The 11,628-nt window shown below is 34.6% G+C and overlaps 1 protein-coding gene across 1 annotated transcript in view; it reads right to left on the bottom strand.

The window, feature by feature from the left end:
• The window catches only part of PPP3R1 (protein phosphatase 3 regulatory subunit B, alpha), a 70,206-nt gene that overhangs the window by 32,668 nt on the left and 25,910 nt on the right, over nucleotides 1-11,628 (bottom strand). The window contains exon 2 of the mRNA XM_012807429.1: nucleotides 1,438-1,477. Within this exon, the coding sequence (XP_012662883.1) occupies nucleotides 1,438-1,477 (40 nt within the window). The remainder of the gene's footprint in view (nucleotides 1-1,437; nucleotides 1,478-11,628) is intronic.

Below are 11,628 nucleotides of genomic sequence, written 5' to 3'. Positions count from 1 at the left end.
AAAAACCCTAGCTGCAAATGAATCTGAGATGTGCATTTGTGAGTTTTACGTTTCTGTATAACAAAAGGAGGTATGAATGATGTTGGCCACCCTTGAGATATACTATAACAGTAGAGTATAGAATGCAACTTAAGGGAACAAAGTTGCTCAGAGAATGTAAAAAAATCAGGATTTGAAGAGAAAGGGTGAAGTGGGTGGAGAAAGAGTAGAGCAGATAGAATTGAAATAATAAAAATGTAATGTATAAGAACAGTGTAACCAAGAACTTAAGGGTCACTAAGTCCTTATCTTTTGTTTTTAAATACTAAATACTAAATACTTTTGTTTTTAAAGCCTATGTCTTTCTTAACCCTTACTGCAATAGTAATACAAGTAAATTAACTGAAATTCTAAATTTACGTCCAATCTTTCAAATATCTTAATATTCCATCAAACACAAAAATGAATTTCTTTTTCAAACTTATGCTTATACTGGGAGTTTGCTGTTCAGTCAGATGATAGAGGATCACTCTCACCCCACCCTAAAATTAGAAAAACAAAAACATGAGTAATGCCATCTGTTGGAAAAAAACAAGACATACCTAATGGATACTGTGTCCATTTCCCATCCCTAAATATATGGAAAGCTATACTTTCCAGCCCTGTGGCAGTTGGGTGGGGTTAATGACGAGATCTGGTCCATGAAATATGGAATATGAGCATTACGTAATATAAGTCACTTCTGAGCCAAGGCTAATATCAGCACTGCCTGCAGATCCTTGCATTTCCCCCTTCCTCAGTGATCTTGGGAACCATGCGCACAGTTGCTGGGTGGCATTACAGACAAGGGACCCTGAGTCACCAAAAAGAAAACAGTTCCTGGCTTAGCACCTGTAGCTAAGCAGCCAGGGCACCAGCTACATACACTGGAGCTGGTAGGTTCAAATCCAGCCCAGTGCTGCCAAACAACAACGACAACTACAACCAAAAAATAGCCGGGTATTGTGGTGGGCACCTGTAGTCCCAGCTACTAGGGAGGCTGAGGTAAGAGAATCACTTAAGCCTAAGAGTTGGAGGTTACTATGAGCTGTGATGCCACAGCACTCTACCCAGGGCAACACAGTAAGACTCTGTTTCAAAAAGAAGAAAAGAAAAGAAAGAAAACAGTTCCTGCAAATCCATTTTAAACCCCTGTTAATCTGAAAAATTTCTATTAGGTAAAGCACTGAGATTTGAGGGTTTATTTGTAACTACAGCATAGTGCAGATATTAATAATAAAAAAGCCTATTAAAAATGTCTTTACTCTGGTGAATAGTTAAGGGCTAACTTTGCTTTTTATTCTTTGTTTTATAGGAATAAAAACATATTTTAGATGTATATGATAGATATGTTAAAATATATAAATAAATAGATATAAGAATAAAAGAAACTCTTGGTAACAAGAATATTCAACTTACAGTGTGAGCACATTTCCAAAGGATAACTTGCCTCATTTCCCTGGGAGGGAGAAAAAAAAAAACAACAACAACAATTAGTCACAAAATAAACACAAATTTCTTTAAAATATTAAACTTAACATTTTAAGTCACAAAACATAGGGAAATAAGTCATAAATAATTTGTCTAGATCTATAAATTACATTCACATTTCTTATGAAAAGTTTTACAACAATAGAAGTCTTGAATCAAACTGGTCTGACTTGTGGCTCTGCTACTTAGGAGTTTTGCAGACATTTGATTAAAACATATTTTAAATATTTTTCAATATTACCCTAAACATGTAGCATGTCCAATTTTAACACAAGGAAGACTGTCAATGCTCTAATTTATTTTGCTGATGAACTAATTTCAGGGTAGAATTCAGAAAAAAAAGTTTTCCTTGCCATCTTTATTTAACTGAAGAGTTCCCTGAGACTACAGTGAGCTGTTAAAAAAAGAAAAAAAGGCTCGGAGCCTTTGGCTCAAGAGGCTAAGGCACCAGCCACATACACCTAAGGTGGCAGGTTCGAATCCCCAGCCCAGGCCTGCCAAACAACAATGATGGCTGCAACCAAAAAATGGCCAGGCGTTGTGGCGGGCGCCTGTGGTCCCAGCTACTTGGGAGGTGAAGGCAGGAGACTCGCTTGAGCCCAGGAGTTGGAGGTTGCTATGAGCGTGATGCCATGGCACTCTACCCAGGGGAATAGCTTGAGGCTCCGTCTCAAAAAAAAAAAAAAAAAAAGAAAAGAAAAGAAAAGAAAAAAAAAACAAAAACTTATTACCATTTTTACCTGCACTGAAACAAAATTTCCTATATGCTGTGAAACAAGAAAAATACTAACGGGAAGGTGAGCCCAGTATAAGACAGCCAGTCACTTCAAACCCACTTTAAATTCTTTTCATGGAAAGTCTCGTCTCATGAATAGACTTAATTTACCGAACTCCTAAGTTTTTAAAAATATAAAACAATTCATTTTCTATGTGTGAAGTATATTCATGGGAAAAAAGTTTTCTATTAGATAGAAAAATTTCAGGTCTAGGCCAATGCCTACATTTAACAACTCCCATGGACTGGGCCCAGAGAGGTCACTTATCTGGTAGAAGATCGCACCATTTGACTAGCAATGGAATCAGAAGTAGTTCTAATTCTAAAATAGTAAAAATTACAAGTATAACAGACTCACAGAGGTAGAATCACTTAAACATTTAAAAGGGTCTACAGAATTTAGAAGTAATATAAATTAAGTTTCTGAAGTTCAATGGTAAATTGAGAACCAAGCATTGTATATTCCATTTATCTACTCCTGGTCCTGCCTAGCAACTAAATAGTAATTGTAAGTGTACAATTAACATTAGACTATTCAAGTATACTTATATATATCCTAATAAGGTATTGAAAATGCCATAAAAAAATTTAGTATAGATAGCTGGCTTTTAAACTCCTAAAAGTATCTTTAATACTGTATAAACTTAAAGTCTAAGAAAAGTTTAACTCATCCTCAATTCTTGACATGTTACCAGTAGCTAATCTTTTCATTGTAAGTTATAGTAGATAACTGCAGTTTTCTAAAATGGACTGATATTTAGAGTGTCCTAATATCAGTCCATTAGATATTAGGTCACTCTAAATATCAAATAAATACTAAAGTAAAAACAAAAGAAAAGCAAACATTAATAAAGCTTGACATAATTAAATGAGTTTCTGCTTATTTTGATGTTACTTAATTGATATTAATATTACTATGACTTCTAGCTTTATCATCTCACATACTCAATTTTTTTAATTTTCCTTTTATTATTTTTATTTATTTATTTATTATTTATTTTTATTCCACACTAATGTTTCTTGCAAGGCTGTCAAGAGAATATTGGTGTTTTATTTACTTAACTTTTCATTTTGAGTTTTCTTTTAATGAGGATTGTTACTGTTACTGTTGTTACTGTTTTCCAAGTAAAGGTTAAAAGGGTTATGTGGTGGTTTTAGGTAGGATTTCAAAACCAGATCCTGGTTTCTCTAGCCCAGTGGCCTTTACATAATGTTATTAATTCTTTGTAAATAATACTATCCATCTCTATTTATCTGTCTCATTCCCACCAAAAAGCATCCACAAGATCCAAGGGACCAGACAAAACAGGTTCCTCCATCAACAAGGAATACACCTCCTCTCTCTCCTAAACTTAAAACCTATATTTCCCAACCGTTATTGTAACCTCTCCAATCCAAAACGGGCCTCACATTCCTGTAAAATTCAAGAACTACTCGCTGCCTTCAGGATAAAAATTAATATTTTTTAAAAGCCATGTAAAGCCCTTTAATTAAGAAAACTCCTATCTTTGTAGTTCATCTCCCAAGCAGCACCACCATCTCTACCCTACACCCCCCACTGTATTGTTTGAACTTTTACAGCAAGAATGTCTCCATAATTTGCCTTCCATCAAAAACAAACTAACAAACAACAACAAAAAAACCCAAAAAACAAGGACCAGGCACAGTAGGACACACCTGTTAATCCTAGCACTCTGGGAGGCCAAGACGGGGTGGAATGCCTAAGCTCTGTTGTTCCAGAACAGACTGAGCAAGAGCAAGACCCTATCTCTCTAAAAATAGCCAGGCATTGGTGGCTGGTACCTCTAGTCCTAGCTAGTTGGGAGGCTGAGGCAAGAGGATCAATAACTCAATCCTAAGAGTTTGAGTTTGCTGTGAGCAACCAACGGTGACAAAGACGATCTCAAAAAAAAAAAAAAAAGAAAAAGAAAAGAAGAGAAATTAAAGAAAAAAAAAGAAGCCAGAGTAATACATGATAATATAACTTTGTCAAGTCAATGTAATTTTGCCTCGCATTCAGTCTCCATCATGTTTTGTCATTAGTAAAAATAGGCCTTTTAGAGCTTCCCTCTTATCCTCCACACCCCAGCTTCTTAAGCTACTACAGGGGAATATTAAATTTATCAGGAATTTATTTCATTCAGATTTGGCCTGTGGGCCAGTTTGTTATCTCTGAACCTAAGGCATAATTATATTTAAGCAAGAAATACACATCACTTTGTAAATTATTATATCATACTTAACTAGGAAAAACAACACTTATGAAAGTAAGTTAGTTCTGTAATGAATTTCTAGCTGATAGCTCCAGTTCAGGGTTTAAAATACTAAAATAATGATAAATACTATGAAAGACACATCCAAAAATGCACTGGCTTTTACAGCTAAGAGAAAACCAAACAAAACTATAAAATCATAAATATGAAAAAAAATCCTAAAACTAATAAACATGTTTAAACTTAACTAACAAAGCCTGCAAAGTTCAAACAATGTACCACATGATCAAGTAACTGGCAAGATCACTTGATAATAAGATCCTTTAATAAATCCACTTGCTTGAAGTTCAACAGGCTTTTCTTCTACTATACTGATTTTAAAACTCAGTAACATCTGCCTATGAAGGAGAAAAACTGTATATACTACTCTACTGATATAAAAAACTAGTAAATGAGAAAAATTATATAAAACAACCATTTTTAAGACATGATCTGTGATTGCCTAAATAAGAAAACAGAAGAAGTAAGCCCAAAGATTATCCAAGCTTACTGCCTATAGAAAATTTCCAGGCCACAGCACAGAAAGAGACAATAGAAACAGAACTCCAGAATGTTGTTGGATTGAGAAGTCAAACATATATGGAGTTCAGGAGGCCACGGACTTTAGATACATAGGGAAGAATATCTTAGAGATCCCTTTGGAGATCAGCAGAAAAGTTCCCGTTAGTCTTTGTCTAAGTTTTAGAAGAAACTCCCCAAAGCTAGGTAAAGAACTAATAACAGGATGAGTTAACTTTTTAGAGTTTGTGTAAGTTCATTACACCTTGAGCCAGAAGAAAGAAAACTTATTATACAGGGAATTGGATAGAACACTCAGAAATGGCCATCACAGCCCTGAATTAAAAGCTGCTCTATGTCTGCCTTAAGAAAGATTGAAAGTTAGCCTCATAAAGATCAAATTGATACCAAAAAATTTAAGTGTACAACAAAACAAATTCCAACACTTTTTACAGGAATAAAACAAAATGCAGCACAATAACATAACAATCACAATATATAACACCCAATAAAAAACTTCAGGATGCTTCAACACAAATGAACCTCAAAAACATCATGCTGAGTAAAAGAAGCTGCAGTGTATGATTCCATTTATACGAAATATTCTGATAAGGTAAATTCACAGGAATAGAATGCAAATTGGTGTACTACAAGCAGGACTAGAGAAAGTAAAAAAAAAAGAACGCAAATTGGTAGTTGCCAGGTGGTAATAAACAACTGCTTCATGGCTAGGGGTTTCCTTTTGTTATGATAAACATTTTGGAACCATATAGAGATGGTGGTTGCACAACATAAATGTATTAAATGCCATTAAATTAGTCACTTTAAGATGAATACTTTTCTTGTGCAAATTTCACCTCAATAAAATTTTTAATATATATGCCATTTAAAGAAATAAGGGCCAAAAATCTTCCAAATTTGATGAAAACTTTAAACTCAAAAATTCAACCTCAATAAACCCTATGCAGAAGAAAAATGAAAAAACCCACACCAAGGTACATACTCAAAATTGCTAATGATCCGTGATACAAAATAACCTAAATATAATCAGAGGGAAAAAAAGACATACTATATACACATGACAAAATGACTATAGATTTCCTGACAGAAATACAAGGACAGAAAACAATAAATCTGTCAAAAGTGTTTTTTAAAACAAAGTCAGTTTTTATACCCAGCAAAAATATCTGTGAACATTAAGGCAAAATACTTTTATAGGTAACCAAAATGGAAAAAATTAGGCTGCAACATATGTTCACTACAAAAAACTGTTAAAGAAACTCTTCAGGCAGAAAAAAAATTGTACCTGACGGAAAGCAGGATCTAGACCAAGAAACGAAGAACACCAGAAATGGTAACTATGTAAGTAAAAAGGGCCATTTTTCCTCATTTTTAAATGTCTTTAAAATATAATTGGTTATATAAAACAAACATAACAACAGATTAAGGGGTATACAAAGTGCAGAAATAAAATGTATGACAACTGCAGCACAAAGGGTGAGAGAAAAAAATGGATGTATACTGTTTTCAGAATCTTATATTATACGGCAAGCATTTATCATTACATTTATCATTATGTGAAAGCAGAATGTGATATACTAAAGATGTATAGTAGAGAAACTGTTTTCCAAAAAAAGGAGACAAAATAAAATACTATTATTGTGATGGTTAATTTTGTGTCAATGTGACTGGGCCAAGGGATGCTTAGATATCCAGTTAAACATTATTTTGGGGTGTGTTTATGGAACATACTAGCTTTTGAATTGAAGAACTCAATAAAGCACTGATTGGTTATCCAATCTGTTGAGCACCTGAATAGAAGAAAAAGGCAAAAATTAGGCTGCAACATATGTTCATTGGTTGTAGTTCAGTTAGCTCACTACCTGATTAAATTAAATCAAATTTATTTTCATTCCTCCCAAACCTTCAGACTCATACTGGAATTCATACCAACCCTTTAAGCTCTCAGGCCTTCAAACTACACCATCCACTCTCCTAGATTCCAGTTTATAGAAAACATAGTAGGACTTTTCAACCTCCACAATCACGTGAAGCAATACCATACAATAAATTTCTTTCTATATACATATATATCTCCTATTGTTTCTGTTTCTATAGAGAATACTGACTAATAATATTAAAGAATACTCAATCCAGGCTAGGAATGCCAAAATGCTTTTACAGGTAACCAAAAATGGAAAATCCCAGCCCACACCTCTAATCCCAGGACCATGGGTGGCTAAGATGGGCAAGTCACTTGAGGCCAGGAGTTCTTGACCAGCCTAAGCAAGAGTGAGACCCTGTTTCTACCAAAAAATATAAAAATTCACTCAGTGGGATGGTGCACATATGTAGTCCTAGTTACTCAAGAGGTTGAGGCAAAAGCATCACTTAAGCCCAGGAGTGTGAGGCTACAGTGAGCAATGATGATGCCACTGTACTACAGCTTGGGCAACAGACCAAGACCGTGTCTGGAAAAAAAAAAACAAAAAACAAAACACCTCAATCCAAAGGAAGGCATACAAACAGATAAAAAGAAACAAAAAGGAAATGAGAATAAATAGCAAGATGGCAGATTTAAATATAAACATTCTGATCTGATCAGGGGTTCTCAAACTTTTTAAACAGGGGGCCAGTTCACTATCCCTCAGACCATTGGAGGGCCGGACTGCGGGTCCCGGGACAAAATGGCTGCTAAGCAGGACAGGCAGCGGTGGCAAAAACACCCAGCAGGCCACATGTGGCCCACAAGCTGTAGTTTGAGAACGCCTGATTTTGAGAATCATACTAATTAAATGTAAGTAGTCTAATAATTTTAACTAAAAAGATACAACTATACACAAACTACAAAACTTCTTTTAAAAAGTAGATTATGAATAGGTTAAAACTAAAATGATAGAAAAAGACATACCATACAAGCACTAATCAAAGATACAGCATAGTAAATAGCTAGTAACCTTTGAAAATGCAGAATTCAGAACATGAATTCAGAAAGAATTCATCAGAAAGATGAATTCCAAAAATATGCCACCTCTACACAAATTCTTTCACAAAGTAGAAGGGGAAGGTTTAGTTCTGAATTTATTTTATGAAGGCAGTATTATCCTAATACCAAAATCAGACAATGACACTGCAAAAAAGAAAATTTAGTTTGGTATTTCCTCATGACCACAAATGCAAAAATCCTGAACAATATTTTAGCAAATGAAATCCAGAAAAATTTAAAAGGAATTCAAAATCATGGCCAGGCAGGTTGGCTCACATCTATAATTCTACCACTTTGGAAGGCTGAGGCAGGAGGATCTCTTCAGCCCAGGAGCTGGAGACCAGCCTAAGCAACATACTGAAACCCTGCCTTTAAAAAAAAAAATTTTTTTAATTAGCTGGGCGTGGTAGCAAGCACCTGTAATCCCAGCTGCTTGGTCAGGAGACTGAGGCAAGAGATGACTTGAGCTAGGGCTGCAGTTCTCAATCTGTGGGTCACAACCCACAGGAACTGTATTAAAGGGTTGCAGCATTAGGAAGGTTGACAACCACTGGCCTAAGAGTTGGAGGGTACATTAAGCTATGATGATCTCAGAGCATTCTAGTCTGGATGACAGAGGACACCATCTCTAAAAAAATGAAAATCACAGTGGTCATCTCAACAGATTCAATAAAGACATGTAACAAATGTCAACACTTATTCACAATAAAACAAGAACAACTCAGCAAACTAAGAATTTTTCTCAATTTATAAAAATTCTACAAAATTCTTCCCCCAAAGTGTCAACACCATTCACAATATGGTGAAAGACTGAATTCTTTCTCCTTAAGATCAGGAACAATACAGTACAGTAAGGCAAGACAAAACAAAAGGAATACAAATTAAAAAGGAATGTAGATAACATGCTTGTGAATATACATAAATCCTAAGGAAACTACAAATAAGCTAGAAGAATAAATTGAACAAAGTGACAGGATAAAAGGCCAATACACAAGAATCAAATGTATGTCCATATTCTGGAAACAATGAAATTAGGAAATTTCCATTCATAAAATCATCAAAACTGCAAAATACTTAGGAATAAAGTGAATAAAAGATGTGTAGTGAGTATACAATGAAGACTATAAAACATAGCTGAGAAAAACTGGAGATAATCTAAAACAACCACCCATATTTCGCTTAAAGATCAGAAGACTAGATATTAAGGTGGCAATTCTTCACATGCTGATTACAAATAGAACACAAGCACAATCAAAATCCCAGCAGAATATTTTATAGAAATAAACTAATTTTTAAATTTATATAGAAATGAAACAACAGAGTAATGTTTTTGAGAACAGACAAAGATCAACAGAACAAAGTAAACACATACACACAATTTTTGACAAAGGTTTCCAGGTAACTCAATGTGGAAAAAATAATCTTAGCAACAAACAAAGAACAATTGACTCTAGAACAATTGAATACACAATTAAAAATAGATGTGTCTTGAATAGACACTTCACAACAAGATATGTTAACACATGAAAAGATATCAATAGACGTAAGAGAAATGTAACCACAATGAGATGTTACTATATAAGCAAATAGCATAAGAAGTGTGGCTATAATTTAAAAACACACACACTAAGCATTACTGAAGATGTAGTACAAATGATAAGTGCTGGAAGAAATTCTTAGCCCTTCAAAATTACAAACCCCTTGTATACATATTTTCTTCTAGTTATTTGATTAAACAACTAATCTACATATAGCTGCAAAAGAATTTGCACATGCAATTAAGGTCCCAAATAGAGGACCTTTGCGTAAAATTATCCATTTTAACTGGATAGTGGGCCTAACTTTAAGAGCCCTTAAGTGCAGGTTTCTCCATACGGTCTAAGAAAAGGAAAATTGGAGATTCAATGCATGAGAGAAATTCAACACAGAGGAGGAGGGGCCACATGGTACCAAAGGCAGGCAGCCTTCAGGAGCTGAGTGTGACTACCAGTTCACAGCCAGCCAGCTCAGAGATCTCAATGCTACAACATCATTAAGGAGGTGAATTTTTCCAAAAACCTCAAACAACTTGGAAGGATGTTCTTCTGCAGAATCTCCCGAGGAGAACTCAGTCTCAGTGACACCTTGATTTCAGCCTTATAATGGCTTTGAGAATGAGATCATGCTATGTATGACCTACAGACTTATGAAATAAGAAACAAGCATTGTTTTAAGCCACTGTGTTTATGGTAATCTGTCACGCAGCAATAGAAACCAATATCCAGGCATACAGTAAATGCAGCTGAAAGCAACTTTTGGGACACCCTGCATAGTAATTTAAAGTTCAGGGTGGCCAAGGGCGTGGAGTGAATGCAAAGGAGTGCCAGGTGACAATGCAGGGTGACAAGTATGTTCTACATCTACTTAAAAAACCATATGAATTTGTCCAGGCACACTAACTGTATACTTAAAACTGGTTAATTTTGTTTTACTTAATAAAATTTTATTTTATTTTATTTTAAAGTTATGCTTTAAATAAAGTTTGTTTTTAAAACTCAATGTATTAAGGGCCTTAGTTCTAAGTATGAAATTGCTTCATAACAACTGCTTCACTGTTGCTAAAAAGCAATCTCATCACTTTCTTTAAAATAATAAATTTAGTTTCATAACTGTTACTCTATTATTAAAAATGCAAAAACACGGATTTTTAGGAGCTGTATATGCATTTCTAGACAACATGGTGATAGTACATATTTTCCAGATTAATCCTACAGAATCATGAAAAACCAAAAATAATTTATAGTTATGATAATCTTCACTAATTTATCCCTTAGTTCTCTTCTCTGATTTTAAACCCCATGAAGGCAGTAACTGTCTTTTTACCTTTTGATATCCCTCACTAGATTTAACATTGTACCAAATTTACTTTAAGGAAGAATTTTATAGGTACATGGCAAAAATCTGGCCCCTAGTCCAAGTGGCATTTTAAACATAAGTATGTTAAAGTACACAGTTAGATCAGGGCACTAAAAGACTCAATAAATTCTCAAAAGTCCAGTTATTATAGAACTTTAGATTTTCACTTTCCTAAGTACTTACCTTTCATAATCAGTAACTTCTAATATTTAAGAAACATTCATATTCCACAAGAACAGCCTATAACCAAATAAGGCAATGTTGTCACCTCTTAAGTCTACCAGATAAACGTCTAAATATTCTGACAGCATAGCCTTTGAAAATATTCTAAACTTCACAGAACACATCTATAAAATTTATTTTTATTCTCTCAAACCTGGTCACTTTAAAATCAAAATAACCAAAAACAATAACCATAAACAAAGATATCAATAAAAGTTTTTCTCTGCCAGAAAGTTTCTTTAGATAATTTTCCTGATTCCTACTAATTTTATCTCAATTTGACAATTATAATAAAACTTTTTAAATGCTGACTAACATGGATATGAAGAAACACTTATCTTAAGAACCAATCCAGGCTCGGCGCCTGTGGCTCAAGTGGCTAAGGCGCCGGCCACGTACACCTAAGGTGGCAGGTTCGAATCCCCAGCCCGGGCCTGCCAAACAACAATGACGGCTGCAACCAAAAAATG

Source organism: Otolemur garnettii, unplaced genomic scaffold (assembly GCF_000181295.1).
Source record: "Otolemur garnettii isolate 467f Iridium unplaced genomic scaffold, OtoGar3 scaffold00068, whole genome shotgun sequence".
Taxonomy (NCBI): Eukaryota; Metazoa; Chordata; class Mammalia; order Primates; family Galagidae; genus Otolemur; species Otolemur garnettii.
The sequence above is the reverse complement of the archived record's forward strand: the minus strand, read 5'-3'. Positions and strand labels throughout refer to the sequence as shown.